The sequence below is a fragment of the Leptodactylus fuscus genome, chromosome 2 (assembly GCF_031893055.1).
Source record: "Leptodactylus fuscus isolate aLepFus1 chromosome 2, aLepFus1.hap2, whole genome shotgun sequence".
Taxonomy (NCBI): Eukaryota; Metazoa; Chordata; class Amphibia; order Anura; family Leptodactylidae; genus Leptodactylus; species Leptodactylus fuscus.
In genome coordinates this window covers 188,922,463-188,944,461 of record NC_134266.1, presented here as the reverse complement: position 1 = coordinate 188,944,461, position 21,999 = coordinate 188,922,463, and the positions used below count along the sequence as shown (strand labels likewise).

The 21,999-nt window shown below is 38.4% G+C and overlaps 1 protein-coding gene across 2 annotated transcripts in view; it reads left to right on the top strand.

The window, feature by feature from the left end:
• The window catches only part of NALCN (sodium leak channel, non-selective), a 356,507-nt gene that overhangs the window by 119,212 nt on the left and 215,296 nt on the right, over positions 1-21,999 (top strand). For both annotated transcript variants that reach the window (XM_075265321.1, XM_075265319.1), the window contains 2 exons: positions 13,214-13,356; positions 13,459-13,563. In XM_075265321.1, the coding sequence (XP_075121422.1) occupies positions 13,214-13,356; positions 13,459-13,563 (248 nt within the window). The remainder of the gene's footprint in view (positions 1-13,213; positions 13,357-13,458; positions 13,564-21,999) is intronic.

The following is a 21,999-nucleotide window of genomic DNA, read 5'->3' as shown; positions in this document are numbered from 1 at the left end:
CGATCTTAGACTACGCCTCCTCCAGCAGAGCCAGCGCTGATTGGCCGAATTCCGTACTCTGGCCAATCAACGCTGGCCAATGCATTCTATTAGCCCGATGAAGTATTTTTTTCAATGCCCCCAGTGTCGTAGTTCCTGTCCCACCTCCTCTGCGCTGTTATTGGTGCAAAAAAGGCGCCAGGGAAGGTGGGAGGGGAATCGAATTTTGGCACACTTTACCACGCGGTGTTCGATTCGATTCGAACATGGCGAACACCCTGATATCCGATCGAACATGTGTTCGATAGAACACTGTTCGCTCATCTCTAGTAAACACAAATATATCTGAATCTGTATCATCATAATTTTATAGACAGACTAGTTTTTGATCACATGCAAACCCTGTTATCTTTCAAAGTTGGTCTCAAGTCATTTCAGATCAGGGACCTCTGATGTATAGTATATTTAGCTAAAAAGTAACTCATGTTAATGGGATATTTTTGGTTATTTGTGGAGGTCTGACCTCTAGGACTCCACCAGTCCAATCCTGAGCATGAAGCCATCATAGTGCTCACTCACTACTAAATCTCTGTTCAAGGTCTTTCCCTCCACGGTAGCATCTGCTCACCTGCTGTACAAGGGAACTGCACCACAGCTCCATTCATGTGAAAGGGTCTGGCCACTGATTCCTGCAGATTTGGATGGCTAGGAGCGCTGCTGTACAGGAATAAACAATAATTGGGATCTCAGCGTTGAATCAAAACTGGCTCTGGTTCCATAGGTTGTTGTTCCACTGGTCGTAAAGTTATCACATATCCTAATGATATTATATCCCATTATGAGACCGGAATACAACTTTTAAGGTTCACAAGTGCAAGAGGCATGTATTTGGCACAGATCTATCACAAATCACTAGACAAAAAGGTGCTGCAAGGCCAACTTTTTTGTCCGACGTTTTCAGTTAAAATGAACACCTGACAAATCCCATTATAGTCAATTGTGTTCCTCGGGCTCTATTCATGTCTGTCATTTTCAGGATATGTTGTTGTCCATTTTTCCATTCTGGATTTCCGACAGACCAGATGAACTGGAATCAAAGCGCAGATGTGAATGTAGTATAATATTGTTATCCAAGTTCAATAGACGGGATTATAGAAATTATAGAAATAAACATGATTCCTACATGTGTGTGTATGTGTGTGTATACATATATATATATATATATATATGTATATATATATATATATATATATATATATTTGCACCGGTCAAATTTTGGTTTAATGCATTTTGCACATTTTCTGTTAGTACAATAAACCTCATTTCAATCCTGAAATATTACTGTGTCCATCAGTTATTAGATATATCAAACTGAAATGGCTGCTGCAAACACCAAAATATTTAGAACTAAAAATGATTAAGATTAATAGGGGTGCCCAAACTTTTTCATAGGACTGTATATATACACAAACAGAAAATGCGCAATATGCATTAAACCAAAATTTGACCGGTGCAAAAATATGGGCACCTCAACAGAAAAGTGACATTAATATTTAGTACATCCTCCTTTTGCAAAGATAACAGCCTCTAGTCGCTTCCTGTAGCTTTTAATCAGTTCCTGGATCCTGGATGAAGGTATTTTGGACCATTTCTTTCTACAAAACAATTCAAGCTCAGTTAAGTTTGATGGTCGCCGAACATGGACAGCCCGCTCTCAAATGATCTGAAAACAAAGATTGTTCAACATAGTTGTTCAGGGGAAGGATACAAAACGTTGTCTCAGAGATTTAACCTGTCAGTTTCCACTGTGAGGAACATAGTAAGGAAATGGAAGACCACAGGCACAGTTCTTGTTAAGCCCAGAAGTGGCAGGCCAAGAAAAATATCAGAAAGGCAGAGAAGAAGAATGGTGAGAACAGTCAAGGACAATCCACAGACCACCTCCAAAGAGCTGCAGCATCATCTTGCTGCAGATGGTGTCACTGTGCATCGGTCAACTATACAGCGCACTTTGCACAAATAGAAGCTGTATGGGAGAGTGATGAGAAAGAAGCCGTTTCTGCACGTACGCCACAAATAGAGTTGCCTGAGGTATGAAAAAGCACATTTGGACAAGGCAGCTTCATTTTGGAAACAAAAATTGAGTGGTTTGGTTATAAAAAAAGGCGTTATGCATGGCGTCCAAAAAGAAACAGCATTCCAAGAAAAACACATGCTACCCACTGTAAAATTTGGTGGAGGTTCCATCATGCTTTGGGGCTGTGTGGCCAATGCCGGCATCGGGAATCTTGTTAAAGTTGAGGGTCGCATGGATTCCACTCAGTATCAGCAGATTCTTGAGAATAATGTTCAAGAATCAGTGACGAAGTTGAAGTTACGCCGGGGATGGATATTTCAGCAAGACAATGATCCAAAACACCGCTCCAAATCCTCAGGCATTCATGCAGAGGAACAATTACAATGTTCTGGAATGGCCATCCCAGTCCCCAGACCTGAATATCATTGAACATCTGTGGGATGATTTGAAGCGGGCTGTCCATGCTCGGCGACCATCTAACTTAACTGAACTTGAATTGTTTGTCCAAAATACCTTTATCCAGGATCCAGGAACTGATTAAAAGCTACAGGAAGCGACTAGAGGCTGTTATCTTTGCAAAAGGAGGATCTACTAAATATTAATGTCACTTTTCTGTTGAGGTGCCCATACTTTTGCACCGGTCAAATTTTGGTTTAATGCATATTGCGCATTTTCTGTTAGTACAATAAACCTCATTTCAATCCTGAAATATTACTGTGTCCATCAGTTATTAGATATATCAAACTGAAATGGCTGTTGCAAATACCAAAATATTTAGAACTAAAAATGATTAAGATTAATAGGGGTGCCCAAACTTTTTCATAGGACTGTATATATACATATATATATATACTGTATATATATTAGCAGAAGGACCCGGCTTCACACGTGTATATTTCATTTTTTGTTGGTGTAGTGGCCCTATAAGAATTGCCCAGTTTTGCACTCGTGTATCTTGTATGTCGTTTGTGTGTGTGTCTCTGCCCGCGACTTCGTCTTCGTGTTTTTGGCTTCGATGATCCGCCTATATGCAGCAAATTGCTGCCATCGATGGTTTGCCTGGTCCAGCGTTTTGGTAGCTCTTAAGCTGTCCTGCTGCTGAACTTGGACCTCATGCCGAGCCTGTGATTGTTCCGGCTTCTCAGCAGCTCGCTTGGACACCATATAATGAGCGTGTTGTTGACGTTGATGATTAGCCTGCAAGTATCCGTTCCCGATAGGTATTGGATGCCACCATTCATCAGGTGATCTGATTTGGAAAGGACAAAAATCATTTCCTATTAGCAACACATAACCCTGTCTAATAAGGTCTATGCTGGGGATGGACGATGAAAATGTAGGTATTCCTATATGATCTCCATATTACCCTGCTAATTCAGGCCAGCACAGACAGAGCACTCATGTTTCAAGGATCTTTGGAGGGTAGAACATTGATCTACGAAGTAGCCACCTAGCTTTTTTGTGTACTTTCAGGGAGAATTGATGTAAAGATTCTGTACTAGCTGGGTCCCAGCAAAGAGAATCAATACCTTCCATTTAGGAGGGTCTAAAATTTAAAGCAAGGAGCTATGAAATATGTGAAGGACTTACTGCATGTAACAATTCAATAAAGTCAGTTCAACCCCGTGATCTATGTTTAAACTCTAAGGAACACTTGAAAGCATGGATAGCATACCTATAGTCTGGTTCATACATACATGTGCTTCATTGATGTTACTTTTTTCCCAGGACATTTAGCTACCGCAGGCCCTAAGGTATTATTTCCTATTCATGATTTTGACATGTTTAAATTCCTCTCTGTTTTTAATAAAAATAGGCCATCTGTTAGTTTGATATTCTGGGACCTAGTTTATATTGTGAAATAATTGCTTAGGAACACTTGTGGACCCAAGCAATGATATATAATTATTCAGATTGCTCATCTTCAATGCTACAAAATGGTAATATTATTTTGCTGCGTTATTCGTGCACTAATATTAGACTTGATAAAATAAGAAAATGTTCTGCTTCTGTGAAGTTGCTTCTCTATTCTTTGAATTCATTGTCATTTGCCTTCAAAGGTCTATTCATTCAGAACAAGGGATTTAGGTTTGTTATAAAGATCCTCTTTCAATCCTCTTGGTCTGGCATTACGCTGAGTTTCTTCTGGTTGGTCTTGAACAAGCAATTCAGATCATTGACTTTATACCATGACAATGTAATAAGAATTCAGGAGACTGCTCCAATGACCTAATAGACATGTCTACATTCTTATCATCAGCCAGTCGGTACGGTCAACTATTTCCTCTCAACAAAACTGTAGACATAAAGGGTTGTCCCACAGAGGACATTTGAACCTATCCAGTGAAAATGTGGTCATTGTCTAATCTCTCAGAGCCCTATCCCAGGGCACCCAAGAGCACTGGAACTGTGGGGAGGATGAATAGGGAAATGGTCACACATGTCGTCTACTGCTCCACTTAGTGTCCATAGAGATGGAAACGGCCAAGTACTTCAGTGTGATAAATGTTCTTTATGGAACAACACCTTGGATATTGAAATTACCATCATGTACCAGCAATAATTAATGATCAAGGAATAGGCACAGAATATCTTACTGAAGCATATAGTAGACAGCAACTAAGTCTATAAAGAGAAAATATGTAAATTAATTTGCTTATTCATAAAGTTATCCACATCTGTAATTTGTACAGACATTTACTGCTTGTAAAATTAGTATGCATTATACTTTTTTATATGATGTATTTTTTATATGACCATATGATGATATGGTATAGTCTAGTTAGACAGTGTGTCTTTCCACAAGAGGGCGTAATAGTACTTTCCTTGCTATCTTTTAAAAAGACTCTGAGACTACTTTTGGGTAGCGTATCTCTTGGTGAGCATTTGTTTATTTCTAGACAAATGTGTACAATGCATTTGAAGACATTTTGCCTAACTGACATTGAAAAAGGTAACATCATTGGACTGACAAAAGCAGGTTGCTTGTTTCAAAGAATTGCTCATCATCTTCTGTCAGGTGGTGTTGGAAGGGCATGCACAAACAGGCTGCAGACACTCCACTAGTAGAGAGGATTGTTCGATCTGTTAAGAAGCAAGATCCTCCATCCAGACTCAGGCGGCACCTTCTTTATACACCCCTGCCCAAATCATTTCCAGGTATTTATCAGAAGGAAATTTGGTGTACCAGAACCCAATAAATATCCTTGACAGGCAGCCATCATTGCTTTTGTTTGTGGGGGTGCAGTGAATGAGAAACCTGGACTTCTGCAGAGTGGAATTATATTGTCTTCAGTGATAAATCCACGTTCTGTTTGGGCATTGATAACGGTCAGGTCTGAGTATGGATGCCTCACGGTGAGTGCTTCAATCGTGATTTTGCTGGCCAAACTGGTGAAATTGCTGATGTCATGATCTGGGGATACATCACATATGACAGTCGATCCTAGAAGTTATAAGAGGGGCACTAGCAGCTTAGCAAAATGTGCAGGACATCCTGCGGCCAAATGTGTTGATCTCAGGTCTTCCAACTGGCATTTTTCAGTAGGATAATGCTCACCCACACACAGCAAGGTTTGCTTACGAATGCCTCTATTGCTTCATAGACTTATCCACAGGATCGCAAGGGGGACTGCAATCTCAGCAGTCCCAAATAAATGAATGGTGCACCAGCCAATGCTTTATTCACAGGGAATTCAGGGGGAATTTCTGTTTCCCATTCTGATGGGTGGGGATTGCAGGAGTCGGACCCTAAGTGATCTGACATCTATCCCATATCCTGCGGTTAGAGGTTATGTATGTAATGGAACACCCCCTTTTAAGACCTTTTCAGGCCTGGTTATAAAGTGTTTAATAACAATTTACATCCTTCCCATCATGCATAACAATAGTATCAATAAGTAATGATTCTATTGGTTCCAGATTTTTTCCAAATTAGGGTATAGCAAATTTTGAGGAATGGTATCATTGTTAAGACTTGGCTTGTATTGTTTATTAGGTTCTATTAGTTTGTACTGTGGCTTATTTTTCTTTTACAAGAAAGTTATGAGTCTTCTATAATGACACCTTTGACATTACATGTAAGCATTAATTTTTCAGAGTGCCTGTAAAATTGGATACATCTGGTTCCTTATACGGTTAAATTGATGTAATTGCATGCTCATTTTAAAAGGTGATCTAAGATATGTTTCACAATGACACTATGTGATTTCTCCAGTACACTGAAGTGTTTGTGATTGCATGGATTTTCCCTCATGCCGAGCTCCTTCCAAGTACCACGAATTATATGCTGTGCGGTACTGTTAGCTGATTGGAGCCATTACTATACAACCAAATCACAGGCAAATCATTTTGGTGATTTTCTTTAAGCAATAAATAATTTGCCTCTTTAGCACTTATTCAGCTTGTTTGGAAAGACAACAGTGTTACTTGGGAAATTAATATGTCCTAGAAGCTGTAGTACACAGCAAATAACCAGGCTGTGAGTCACGTTTTTTTTCCTTAACTTGTGTGATTTTTAAGCCCCGTACTTTTGTTCTCTCCAGTCGATTGCTGAATAGGCAAGCTCCTATGTACAAGCATAGAAAATCATAATGTACTGGCTGACACAGTCTAGCATTGAGAACAGCACGCTTCCCACCCTTCATCGCTTTGTGAGAATCTAGCGCATAAGTATTTTTAATAGCATATGTTACTTGTTAAGCAGCTGGAAAATCAAGTGTTTTCCGTTCAGCAGGTGAAATTACGCGTTTCTTTGTCATGTTCTGTGAGCTTGAAGGAAATTTTTAACTAAACTAAGTAGTGTTAACTATCTTAGGGAAGCAAAGTGTTTCTGTACCTGATTCTAAGACCAATTGAATTACATTGACAATGTTTACTTTTTGTTGCTTTTCTTGTTGATTGCTAAGACTTTTACAAAACAGGATATACAGCATTTGAAGGCTGCCTGTATACTTAAGACAGCTGGCATCCATATACCGTACATGTATTCTCAGGGAATTTCCCTATCTTCTGGAAAAATAGGAAACCTGCAACTGCCAGACACCTCTTCTTCCGGAAAGGACAAAGCCATCTAATGTATATGGTGGTGTGCCAACTCTACCTGGACAGAAGACGTTGAGAGAAAATAGGACCATGCATGTTGGATTTCAACATGTCAGCTTTTGTTCTCACATAAGATAAGCTGCTGCCTGAGGGAATCCAACATGCCCAATCCTTTGGGGAGAGTTAGGAGTAGGTGGCCCTGAGCTTTCTGAACAGAACAGGGCTCTTGTAACTTAATCTGCTGCTGGTCATGCCCCAATGGGTTTTTTAACTTGCCTAAAGCACTGGAAAGATGAAGTAGTGCAGACTTTTATATTAGCTAATACCAGATTGATTGAAGGGCTCTTGGTGGCCTCTTCTTAGTGACTGACTTCATGTCCATTATATCATTCTTCTGCAGCTCAGTCCTATTCAAGTGAACGAGGGTTTCAGTATCAGGTACAGCTGTTGTATGGTGCTCTGTTTGGTACAGAAGTAAAGAGGCTACAGCACCTACCCGAGCACTGCGGCCACTTTAATCAGCTGATCAGTGGGGTTGTTGGACATTCTAAATGAGATATCAATGATATATGCTAATGGTAAGCCATCACTATAAAAGTCCAGAAACACCCCTTGAAACTAATAATATCTATCATCTTCTCACCAACTGGTGGCCAGTTGACGATTGCCCTCTGTACATTGGTGTAATATTTCAGTGTATTCCCTCTTTTCAACGTATTGATGATTGTGATTTTGTGTATCTACTAAACCTTATTCACCTAAGTGTCATACATAGTTTTTTTGGTTTTTTTTTTTGCAGAATATTAAAATAGGTATATAGAATGACACAGAAAGGTGTATGGAATAATACAGCAGAATAGATCTGCAAGTTTTCTACACATATTATGTAAAGTACATTAAGAGAAGAAAAAAACATTTAAAGAATCCTTTATTAAAAGATATCTGAGGCTATGCATTCCTTGAATTAAATGTAGATGATAGCAGATAGCAGTATAAATAAATCCTGTACAAGAATAATGAAATATCAGACAATTGAAACAGCCGACATTGTGTAATGGAGTGTTTGATACAATAAATAATTTCTGTCTGAATTGAAAGTTATGTATGATCAGCTATACATGTTAATCTTTTCTGTTTTCTTGTGTTCTGATGCCACTGACTATATAATATTACAGTCACTATGTAATCTGATTTCCTGTTTTTCTTTGGCTATTTTATAATCTTTAAATTCTCTAACCTACTAGTTTTCAAGGCTGTATATAAAGCTTTGCTTGAAGATACATTCTCTACTTCTTTTTCTTTTTAATCTATGGTGATTCTAAAGAGAATAGTCTATAAGTAACTAAGCTGGTGACAAATGAATGCTAAGCTTTAGCTTGCCTATTCTCTAGTTTTATACGGTATATTTATGTTATAGTATACCATTATTCCATGTTTAGAGTTTTACGGTGTAATGTACTTTATGATTAGGTAGTACACTGTCTACCAATAAGTATTTGGACACCCATGCAAATAAAGATAACTACGGTCGTGATGTATGTCGCGCCTTCCGCCATTAAATAGTAAACAGCATTGGCATTAGTCGCATGCAAGATGACACAAAGTGCAGAGTTGTCCGATTTCGAGAAAGGGGTAATTGTGGGGTACCACAGAAATGGTCAATCTTTAAGGGACATAGCAAGCGAACTGAATTACCCAAAATCAATAGTGGCCTATGTGATTACGAAGTGGAAAGTGAACGGTGATTGTCGGAATGTGCCCCGAGTCGCCAGACCCTCAAAACTGGGAGATATTAGAGACCGACGGGTGCTAGCCATAGAGATTTGGAAGAACCGCACCCAACCGATGGCTCACATGCACCAGGAGTTTCAACAGGCATCCGGGAGTATTGTGTCGATCAATACCATCCGTAAGAAAGCATCTACTGGGTTCTACCAACTATTGAATATGAATAATTTTTTTCTATTCTACCACAAATGTCCAAATACTTACTGGTAACAGTGTATTAGAACTATATGGGGCTTGGTGGAGAAAAGGAGCTGCCCTCAGAGCTTCAGATTTTTCATTTGCATATTGTGAAATAAATGAATATCTCGGCAATGGGGGCACTCATTTTTATTGGGAAAATGGCATTGAGTTAAGCCTGATCTTTCCGTGTTGCTGGTTGAACCCCATAATGACACAACCTATATTAACCTTCAGAATGAAGAATACCTTTATGCTTTATTCATGTTGACTTCTGAGAGCCATATATTTTTTATATGTTCCCATTAATGTCGCCATATGATGGCTTGATTTTGCCAAGATAAGCTGTATTTTTAAGTGACTGGCAGAGGGAACCCCTTCCCTTTGTCTTGCCACTTTATGTTCAGTGGTTGCTAAATGCAAAGGGTTAAACTGCTGGAGAATAAAGTTATCCAACCCTGACAGTTGCAACTGGGACCTAGCTGGGTGTTTCAGCTGGGCTTCTGCTGGTGATCACGCAGGTACAATGGCAGTGCCTACATGATCACCATGACAAATACATTGCAGCGTGTAGAGGTTAAAAGGGCTGTCCAATCTCAAATAGCCTATCTATACTGGTATCTTATGTAAATTGAAGACTTTTCCTGAATATATTGCTTTGGAAATGCTGCTTTGTTTGCCTGCTATGTGAACTTGTTTCTCTTGCACATATAATTAATCTTGCACATATAATGTATAGTTATGTTTTTTGCAAGAATATTGTCCAATCCCCTTGCAAAATCTTTCATTTAATCATTGCATCAATTTTACAACAATTAAACAATTTCCAGATTTTCAAATATATTTCCAAAACCAAATTTTCAAGGGACCAATTCAATTCTGAAGGGGCTTTGAAAGGCTTCTGTATTACCCCTTTTTCATAATTACCCCTTTTTCAAAACTGTACGTCTTAAATAAGTCAAAACAACATATAGGAAGGTTAACCCTTTAAGAGTTTCACAGGAATTAAAACAAAATGGAGATAAAATGTACACATTTCAATTTCTTTTACTAATACATTAATTTAGCCCTAGTTCTTCCAACTACCAAAATACTTCATATGTAGATGTAAAATGATGTATGGAAACACAGCAAGATGCAGAAGGAGTGCCAATAAGCTTTTGGAGAGCAAATTTTGCTGTGATCAGTTTCAGCACCATGTCATATTTGCAGTGCCCCTAAGCTATCAAAATAGTGGAAACCCCCACAAAGTGACTACATTTTGAAAACTAATTAAAAAATTATCAAAATCAGTACACTAAAATATAACTTTTATTAAGATTCTGCTAAAATAGGTCACACATCAGGGGATTACACTTTACTGGAATTTCAGGAACTCTGCAAAAGTGGCATGGTTTCCAAAAATCGGTGCTCCAAAAACCAAATGGTGCTGCCTTCCTTCTATGCCCGGCTGTGTGCCCAAACAGCAGTTTATACCTACATGTGACATTGTTGTAACTGGGATACCCCACGTGACGCTATATATATGGGCATAAACTGCTGTTTCGACGCAGAGAAGAAAAAAAGCGCTCATTGGCTTTCAGAGCACAGATTTAGATGGTTTGGTTTTTGGATGCCATGATTACAGAGCTCCTAATGTATCAGTAAAATGGAATCCTACAAAAATAGACCACATTTTGAAATTTATACTCCTTCAGTAATTTATGAAGGGGTGTAGTGAGCATTAGTTTCCCAATAGTGAATTTGTAAGATATGCAGTTTACCTTGGGTACACCAAATCCTACACTATTTTTCCACTGGCTCCTATAACTGGGGATAGGGGAATTCTGGAGGGGTCAGATCTGACGTTTATTTTTTCTTAGAAATTCTAACCATAAGGTATCTGCTTGCACAGCTGGCTTATTTCCCTTCCTGACCCAGCCAGTTTTGCCCAAAGGATGGTGGCAATTTTTGTTTGTTTTGTCACATTGTACAAGCTGTATATATATATATATATATATATATATATATATATATATATATATATATATATATATATATTTATGTTTCTTGTTCCATAATCAAAAGAGGGTTTGTTTTTTGGGGATGAGATGTACTTTTTATTTACACCATTTTGGAGTGCTTATATCTTATTACTTAAATTTTATTAACTGTTTCTGTGTGGGATTTACAAAACAAACACATCTGACTTTGCTCGGCTGCATGTACTATTATGTTAGTATCTAAGAGGCTACTATATTCTATCAGCAACAGAAATAACTCTTTTATTTCAATTATACCACATAAAACCTGCTCACTCAATTTGGAAAAACCTTGTTATTCCAGTAAGTAAGACACCAGTCTCCATCCCTTTTTACTCAAGTCATTTTTTTTCCTTTCCTTACTTTTTAGTTATGCGACATGGTTATGATGGTTTTGCAGAATTACCATCAAATCCACCAGCCATTAGGCATGAACAGCCAATAAAGAATTGGTTTTAAGGATTAATTAGAAATCTATGGCAGCATGCAAAGCCGCATGGTTTACAGCCATCGCTTCTACTGTAATTCGTATGTTTGCTCATATTTGTAATGTTAACACAGGTTTAAAATATTTAAAATAACTAAAGTCTTGCTCATATTGAATTAAAGGGGTTATTCAGTTTAGGATCTCATGATGTCACTTCTCAGGAAATGACATCATGTCCATTGGTTACATGGCCATTCTGCAGGTCAGTATTCATTTGATTGGGATTGAGCTGTAGCATTGTCATGTGGCTAACAGACATGATGTATCTTTTTGAGAAGAAGTGAGCAGCCATGTTTTCTAATCCTGGATAGCCCCTTTAATGTTAGGCTCTTATGTGACTGTTAACAGATCTATTAATTTGAATAGCCGCTATATGCTACAATAATACAGATATTCTACTGTGAAAGAAGTTGCAATGTACTCTATGTATCTGTTCTTGTTTTATCGAATTAATGACCCTTTTCCAAATACTGCTCCAACTGGAGGGATGGCTGACACTGGGCAATCTGACATTGACTGTTATTTGTTCTAAGGGCTGAGGACTTTGCATGTAATACATTTTTAGTATGCTGGATTACGCTTTTTATGACTTGTTGTTCTCCACGCCGTTGAGCCATAGAACTAGTTGAGTGTCATTATCACCATTTCTGCTAAGTGTTCTTTATCTTTGCTATAGTATTCTGCACGTGCATGTGGAATGACAGCTGTCTTGTACGCTGTGGCAAATATTTTTTATACACATACCCAATTGTCTGGGTCTTCGGAGGAAGACAGTGATGATAAAGGAATTCCTGAAAGGTTTGCTACCATACAATATTCAGTAGGATTCCATGGTCACGTAATTTAGTATGTGAACAGCGTCACTTGTTAACATACAACATCAGAAAAATAGAGTGAATGGGTAAAAGATGCAGTTATTTTTTTTCCCAATTTCTTTGTGAATCTAGCTAATAATCTGAAGAAAATAAAATAGTAATGTAATAGAGTAGTTCACCTAGGTTCACCATCTGCTGCATAATTCCTTCTAATGGAAGAAAAGATCATATCTAAGAAGAAAGGCAATATCTCTGAAGTTGCTGTCAGTATCAGAAACTAAACCGCTTGGCCCAATTTTTCAGTTTTCTGTATCTTGCCTGTATGTACTTGCTGCATATGTTATAGAAGGGAAGAAGATGCCAAACAGCAGGGTTTGGAGGGTTTTTTTTAAAAAAATCTTTGATTATATTGTATACTATCATTACTACCATTGTCACTGTCATCCTCTTCATCACCCTAGACACAGATTCAGCTCCACAGCACCTATATGACTATAAGGAATATTTCAATAAAAAATGAAGGGCACCTGTCACCTATAGCTTTTCTGTGCACATTGAAGGTTTCTTATGCTTATTACAGTTTGCAGTCGTGATTTCTTATTTCCCTCTGTACATTCAGTATTTCATTACTTTTATGTTTGAGAATAATGTAAATCTACCTGGTGTATTGTTTTCTTCGGTATATGTCGGATAGACATTGAATGCATTACCCAGACTGTGAGTCATGCTGCATGATAGACTTTCAGTGGCAGGAATCTTATCAGTGCATTGTATCCTAGGATACCACGGCTGCATAGTTTGTTAAAAACCTGTTTCTCTCCTCCAGGAACCAGCATCTTTACCGTATATGAAGCTGCCTCTCAGGAAGGGTGGGTTTTCCTTATGTACAGAGCCATTGACAGTTTCCCCAGATGGCGCTCCTATTTCTACTTCATTACCCTCATTTTCTTCCTTGCTTGGCTTGTTAAGGTATTGTATAATTTATTGCCTGGAATGTAATCATCACGTCTGTTAGTATTAAGCAAATGCCTGTTCTCCTCATATTAACACCAGTAACTTTGCTTTCTTTAGAATGTCTTCATTGCTGTGATTATAGAAACCTTTGCTGAAATTAGAGTGCAATTTCAACAGATGTGGGGTTCACGGAGCAGCACCACTTCAACCGCGACCACCACGGTAAACTAGAATAGCCTTTAACTTATCATGAAATTCTTGTTCAGCTAACACTGTTTCCATGTGCAACAGGACACAGGCCAAAATGCTGCTGATCCTCCAGCACATCCTGAGAAAACCGTGTCTGCTTCCAAGTCAAGCTTTACCTTGGAGTCACTTATTATAATTGAATACACTCCTTTTTACAAATGGAAGCATTTTAGATTACCAAATAAGTATGATTCTCAGTATATATTGTATAGATGCAGTCAGCAGACTGCACGCTACAGTATGTGTCCCGTATACACTTTGCAGTACAGCACGCTGAATATAAACTGAATTCTGCAGTTTCTGCAGGATATTGCGGGATAATATAAGATTTCCTGCAGGTCCTTTTCCAATTATTTCAACTGACACATGTAGAATTTAAAGGGAATTGCCTTGTATGCAGTTGCTTTATATACTGGATAGATTTTGGTTTATATTTACTGTAAGTGCTAAAATTTTATCATGCTGGTGAATATATGCTAAAATATACAAGGTGTTACTACAGTCTATGGACTTATATTGCCTTCATGCTGGTGCAGTAAAGGCTGTCTTTATACTGATACGCCCATTTTAAAAGAATAGACACCCAAGGAATCCCATTCTATTTAATTGAGTCCATCAGGCTCCATATGTGTCTGCTGTTGTAGAGATCCGCATATCCATTGTAATGGTTCTCCTATAGACTAGAACAAAGGATAGGCCGACACTAGTGTGAACCTAACACGCTATTTTTGTTTTTACTTTTATAAGTTTTGCCAAACAAGAATTAGAAATATATAATTAAATCAAACTAAGGGCTTGTTCATATCTGCGCCCAGTCTCCATTCATACAGGTTTCCGTTTCCTGCCAGAAACTGGACAGGAGACGGAAACCTGCAGGCATTTTTCAAACCCATTCATTTGAATGGGTTTGAAAAGTGTCCGGCCTTGAGCGCCGGTGAGCATTTTGAGCTCTCCGTGGCAAAACAGTTTTTTTTTTTTAACCGGACACAAAGTCGGACATGCAGGAAAATTCCGTGTTCTGCCGGAACCTGACTATAGACACCGAATGTTGGTGTGAACCCAGAAGGACAATAAAAATTAACTGCAGCTGCCGTAACAATAGTTAAGAAGAGAAAACCAATAATATAGATTATAAAATTACTAGCCTTTGCCCGTGACTTCATCTGCGGGTTGTTGGCATTGATGATCCGCCTATATTCAACAAATTGCTGGCTTCGATGGTTTGCCTGTTCCGTCATTTTGGCAGCTCTCAAGCTGTCCTCTGCTGACCTTGTTGCTCACACCATGCCTGTGATTGTTCCAGCATCTCAGCTCCTTGCTGGGATATCATATAATGAGCATGTTGTTGGTGTTGATGATCCGCCTGCTCTGGCGTTTTGACAGTTGTCAAGCTGGCCTGCTGCTGAACTCATTTCTCGTGCTGTGCCCGTGATTGTTCCAGTATCTCAGCAGCTCGCTGGGATGCCATATAATGAGTGTGTTGTTGGCGTTAATGATTTGCATGCTCCAGCGTTTTGGCAGCTCTCAAGCTGGCCTGCTGCTGAACTTGTTTCTTGCACTGTGCCTGTGATTGTTCCGGGATCTTAGCAGCTCGCTCATATAATGAGTGTGTTGTTGACATCAATGATTCCCCTCAGCGCCACGTGAGGAGAACTGTGTGACTTCTGGCTACCTTCATAGCTCTTGTTGTTTGCGACAAATTAGATTTTCTTTTTCCAGGCATGTTGAAAATTAGCAAACTGCCAATTTGGATTAAAGGTGTTTGCCCATGTCAGTTTGTCAGAAGTGCCTGGAGCAGATCAGATAATATGCAAATGCATGAACACAAACCACTGAGGGTTAGTGTGTGTTTACACAGAGAGATAACAGCCCTGGCTTTCTCAGAAGCTGAGATAAGAGCAGTGTAATATAGTAAGTGAACATAAATTCATAACAGTCGTGAAGCCATTTACTAGGATAAAAGGAAGCCTATGGTTTAATCGAGGTTACAATCTATCTATGTGCCAAATTTCATTCAAATCCGTTCAGCTGTTTCTGCGTGATTGAGGAACAAACACACAAACATCCAAACACACAAACTTTCATATTTATAATATTAGTAGGATTAGTGGAAGCAATGTATCTTAAAAAAAAAAAAAAAAAAAAAAAAAAAAAAGCAATAACTTAAAGAATCTGGGAGTGAGAGATGTTAGCAATACTTACTAGAACTTCTTAAACATTTTCCTCTTAGAGCGATAAGCCGCCCCTAGAGGAGTCTGGCAGTGGGTACTTCCTTCATCCTAATGAGAATTTCTGTGTATTCAGCTAAAAACGCATATGTATGGGGTTGGAAGAGATAGCTGTCAGATACATTGTCATTCACTTGACTGCTATCTAATGTGCATGGCTTTCCTTAGAAAATGGGACTAGGATTGACATATCAATCATTTTCTTCAAGAGTAATAAAAACTGTGATTGCCTCTCACGGTCATTAGGAAAAAACGTTGAGCCTAAAACCAAAAAAAGTAAACCATAAACAATGGAGATGAGAATGGGAAATGGGCCCTGGGAGAAGACAGGCAGATAAAGGGAATGTGTCACAGAAAATGAATTATTGTTTAAATCATAGATTTTGTTATTTTCATTTTCTATGTCATTTTTTCTTTTTCTTTTTTTTTTTCATCACAAATTCTGAATTCCTGCAGTTTTCACACTGGTCACTAAGCCTGAAAATAGCCTTCCTGTTCTGTTCACTAATCTGTTCACTTTTTAACAATCACTTCATTAGCATCACAGTCAGAATTACAAAGTTAACACCAGTCACAACAGGTGATCTCAAAATGTATCTACTATTCTTCCACAATGACCTCTCCACATGTCAGAGAGCATACTATCTTTTCTATAAATCTTTACTAGAGAAGTCAGTGAGGCAGCACTAGGCTGTTGCTGCCCAAAGTCCATGTGGTTCCTGTAAAGAATATCTCCACATGCTGGTAACAACAGTACAGTCAAGATAACAGCCAATATACAGTTGGTTCGGAAAGTATTCAGACCCTGTAAATTTTTCACTCTTTGTTTCATTGCAACCATTTTCTAAAATCAAACAAAGTTCATTTTATTTTTCATTAATGTACACTCAGCACCCCATCTTGACAGATAAAAACCATAAATGTAGATATTTTTGTAAATGTATTAAAAAAAAAAACTGAAACATCACATGGTCATAAGTATTCAGCCCCTTTGCTCAGTATTGAGTATTTGCACCCTTTTGAGCTAGTACAACTATGAGTCTTCCTGGGAATGATGCAAAAAGTTGTTCACATCTGGATTTCAAGATCCTCTGCCATTCTTCCTTGCAGATCCTCTCCAGTTCCATCAGATTGCATGGTGAACATTGGTGGACAGCCATTTTCAGGTCTGTCCCAAGATGCTCAATTGGGTTGAGGTCAGGTCTTTGGATGGGCCAGTCAAAAATGGTCACAGAGTTGTTCTGAAGCCACTCCTTTGTTATTTTAGTTGTGTGCTTAGGGTCATTGTCTTGTTGGAGGTCCAGAGAACTATGGAAGAGGTTTTCTTCCAGGATATCTCTGTACTTGGTCACATTCATCTTTCCTTCAATTGCAACCAGTCATCCTGTCCCTGCAGCTGGAAAACACCTTTGCATGATACTGCCACTGCCATGTCTCACTGCTGGGATTGTATTGAGCAGATGATGAGAAGTGCCTGGTTTTCTTTTGTAACCTTGGCCAGATCTGTGACTTGCCACAATTCTGTCTCTGAACTCCTTGGACAGTTCCTTTGACCTCATTATTCTTATTTGCTCTGACATGCACTGTGAGCTATGAGGTCTTATGTAGACAGGTGTGTGCCTTTCTTAATCAAGTAGAACCATCTCAAGGAGGATCAGAAGGAAATGGACACCATGTGAGTTTTTCTTTTTTAATAAATTTGTAAAAATATCTACATTTCTGTTTTTTTTCTGTCAAGATGGGGTGCTGAGTGTACATTAATGATAAATAAAATGAACTTTTTTGATTTTAGCAAATGGCTGCAATGAAACAAAGAGTGAAAAATTTAAAGGGGTCTGAATACTGTCTGTACTCACTGTAGGTACAGAAAATTACAGTTTTTTAACTGAAAATAGATTTACAGAAAATAAAAAAAACCTGAAAATAAAAACATTATAAAAAGGAATGCTTTCCAGTCTGATTTTAATATATTCCCTTTAAGTTGATATTGAGAAAGATAACTGGCCATAAAAAAGATGAAATGTTTGGTTGGTTTTTGTGTGATTCAGTGTCTATGGATGTGCACAGTTGTCTTGTTACATTTGTTACTGAAAAGGAAGACATGAATACAATGTAGAAATATTTATGTTCACTTATGAAAGTGAGAAATCAATATAGCGTAACATAAGAAAATATTGTCTAAAGAGACAAATATATTAGAAATAATCAGTAAGTATAATAGCAATTAATATTATCTACAGTATATATTGCAGGAGGGAATGTAGACGCTTGGCTAAATATTTGCTAGAGTGAAAATGTATGAAATGCGCATTGTGAATGATATGTAAATAACATGATTACAGGAGGGATTTGGTAAATTTATGATAATAAAAGGAATAAACCTTTGAAGTTCTGACTCAAACATATTTCTAAGGATCCGGCTTTTACAATATAACATATCAAGGATAAAAATTTTGCTATGCATTATAGGGCTAGTAAAATACTGAGATGTGAATAAAGTAAGATACATAGAAGACTTTTCTTACATTGTAAGCTATGAGATGTGCAGAAACTTCAGTCCTTGTGGCAGGGGTGAACCTGCCTTTTTTGCCGCCCGAGGCGGACAACAGGGGGCGGAGTGAAGGGGGTGGGGCGGAGCGGCGTTAGCAGGCAGAGAGCAGGCACGGAGAGGACCTGCTCTCTGCCTGAGCATGATCCACCGCTCGGTGACGGTGACGCTAAGCCAGTCCAGGACAGCTTGTCCTGGACTGGCTTAGGTAAGCAAAAATGCCGCCCTCCCCGGGGCCCTGGCATAGCGCCGCCTGAAGCGGTCGCTTCAGGTCGCCTCATGGGAGGTGCGGCGCTGCCTTGTGGTTTGCAGACATGTCTGTGCAGGCTGTGAGTAGAATCAGTCTCTCCTATCTGCATTCACTATGTGAAGAAAGAAAACCCTTTACCTGGAGTCTTACTGTCTTTCCATCTTACTGCTAGGGACGTACTTCCTTAGTAACAAAGGAGTCAACTGTAAAATAGCTAGCAGGGAGATTCCTGGTATCAGGATCTTTCGAGTAAAAAACAGCAACATTTTTAATTTTAGTTTAATTAAGTGTATTAAGTTTTGGTCCAAAATCACATGCTCTGTGAAAGGACTAAGTTGTCTGAAAAGTTAGTGAACATTTTAGATTGTCAGTTGACTGTGATTTTATTTCTTTTTGTTTTTGTGTAACAGTCCACGTTAGGTAAGATGTGCCCCATACTTAACAATATGGTCCAGTGTACACTTTACACTATGTATACTTGGCTTGAGCAGGGGTTTGGTTGGGCATACTGCTTTGCAAGATGTAAGCACATTGCCCATTTGGAAGCGCAGATCCTGAATCTAAATGAGCAAATTGCAAGACTGAGATCCATTAAGCCTATATCATATTTTTTCTTCTAATGGGGCAATTGGTATCCACCTCATGGAGGATTTTTCCCTCATCTTCATCATCTTGATAGGTTTATAGGGTGGACTTGATGGGCCTGTGTGATTATCCAAACTTATCTACCATGTAGCTATGTTACCAATTTTAGATTTTTTTCATTTTTTATATGAATAGGCAACATCTGGAGACGCATATCATATAGAACATTGCTTTGCAATACAGTATCAGCCCAGATCTAATTCCATCATAGTCATTCTGTTTTTGTATTCCTTAATTCAGACTTGTCTACATTTGTGATGGAGGCTATGCTACAAATGTTGTTAAGTTAGGTGGGAGTAATAGTATTGCATGCAACACTGTTCTTTCAATGAAAAACAATGGAAAACAGGTCAACCCTAAATAGACCCCACAATAGGATCCATAGGGTACTGTTGTTATCTATCACAAAGCTAGTTATAAATGTAAATAAAGCCTTATAGAGAAAAGAAAGATATCATATTGGTTATTTATACCCATGGAGTTTAGATGTTTAGCCCTGTTACCATTCCATCTGAGGTTCCATCATGCATTCCAATACTTATGATGAAAAATGAGTAATAACAAGTCACCTTGGCAGATAAACATACGTCTATTGTGTCATTTCTTTTTCCATCTGAAGGGTTTGTCTGTGCTGAATTCTAATACTGGAGCTGGAGGACACGCAGCAGCCAGGGAGGGATACAGATCTACGCTTAGACTTATGCTTCAGGATAGCTCTGAAGGAAAACTGAAAAGATCTTTGCAAGACATAGATTAGGCGAAATGCTTTTTGCAACATGTCAGAGTTTGTTCACCACGACATTTGCTTAAGGTCAAATGATCTAAAACTGTGTCCCTTGTGGTCCTATGTGTCAATCTAGTTTTGCATCAGCGAGCCGACTTACAGTATTGTAAAGCTGATGGCCATGTTAATGTTAGATTCAAGGCATAATTCTTCATTGTCAGAATTCCAGGCCCAAATTTCTTTAAAGCCATTTGTATTTGTAAGAAAGTAACTTCTCTGGTTCATAGAATTAGGTTACAAAGGCATAAATAAAGAAATATTTAAACTATATTGTTTCCTGGATCCGATTAATATTATTACGGTTATTCGCTCAATGTTCTGTTCACTTTGTGAACATGCAAAAATACCAATAAAGATTACTAAACGATCTTGTTTGCAAAGTATTTTTAGTAGTGGTACTTATCCAAAACCTACAGATTGAAGGCATGAAGATGAATCCATCTATACTAAATAGTCATATGTTCAGGCATTTTAATCGGGGTGCAGAAAAATAATTGTAGACTCTTTTATATATAGATCTTAATTTATTTATGTATTTTATTGCCACCATCAAAAATATATAGATAAATAAAAAGACTGTCAATGAACACTGTCCACATATATGCTGTAGGAGCCAATAGCACCCAGACTGTTGTAGAAACTGTATGGTAAAAATGCAATGCAAACATTGACTTAAATGTCGATCATCCTGAAGAGATATAACAATGTAAAATATGGGACAGAATATAGGCATTAAACTATAATGTGACAAATTATGATACAATGATATACAGTATTAAAAAGCGGCAATGCACAGTATTTTACCAGCGGACATCTTATAGTATAAATGATGCAATGAGAGTACATGTGAACAATGTTGTGTTTTGACTCACGGCCCCTACGTTTCACTGCATATATGCATCAGCTCAGTAGTTCTTGTGAATTGCTCATCCTCCCACAGATCATTTATTCAAACCTAGATGAGTTCAACTCTTGCCAGTGTCACTTGTCTTTCCTTTCAGATCATTTAACTTTCTGCCCATCGGTTCATGCTGTTTTTCCTAAGGACATCTACTGTATTTACTCACCAAAAACAGGCAATTGTGCTCTATCTATCCTTGCACAAACCGCCATGTTTACCCTTTCCTTTCCTTCTGCTGAATTGCCCTCAGTTCAGATTTACACTTTGATATCTCCCAATATTTTTCAGATGATAAAATGCGTCTAACAAGAAGACGCACCTCAGATTTAGGCAAGAAAAAACAGGAAAAAATAATGCATATTATTTTACCTTCCCTTGTAAACAAATGGAGTAGAAGAGTTAATGTCACTAACTGGTTTGCTAGGGAAAATAAAGGGAGTTATTAGCCAACAGTTTGTGCCTACTGCTCACAAGGACACATACAAAAAAAAGCCCCAATAGCGCTCCACACATGGTATATCCTTATGGGTATTATACTGTGCATCGGGCACTAATGGGGCATTATACTGTGCAATGGGTACTATTGGGGTAATATACTGGGCGCTGGGCAATTATGGGACATTATACTGAGTGGTGTGTTCTAATGAGATATTATACTGTATGGGAGGCACTAATAAGCCATTAATGTTCAAACCCCTCCCCCAGAATAATTCTCCTGAGTTCCCCCATGCAGAACTTACAGTTCAATAACATTAGCACTAATACATTAGAATAATGGCAGCAAAATCGGCAATCATCCCTGCTGCCTGCACATGAGTAATGGGTCCTGTGCAGAGAGCATGGTCAGTAACTATCCCTGCTGTCTGCACAGGACTTAGGAGATGAGTGTTTCTCCTGATCACGTTTGGACTTTGGTCTACCAACTGCACTATGGCTAGGCCAGCTTCCTTTCTCTAGCCTTGTATTGATCTGATATATATATTTGTGTGATCATAAAAGTGCTTTAATAACACTTCTCCTGTTCATTAATCAAATGTCTTTAACTATACAATA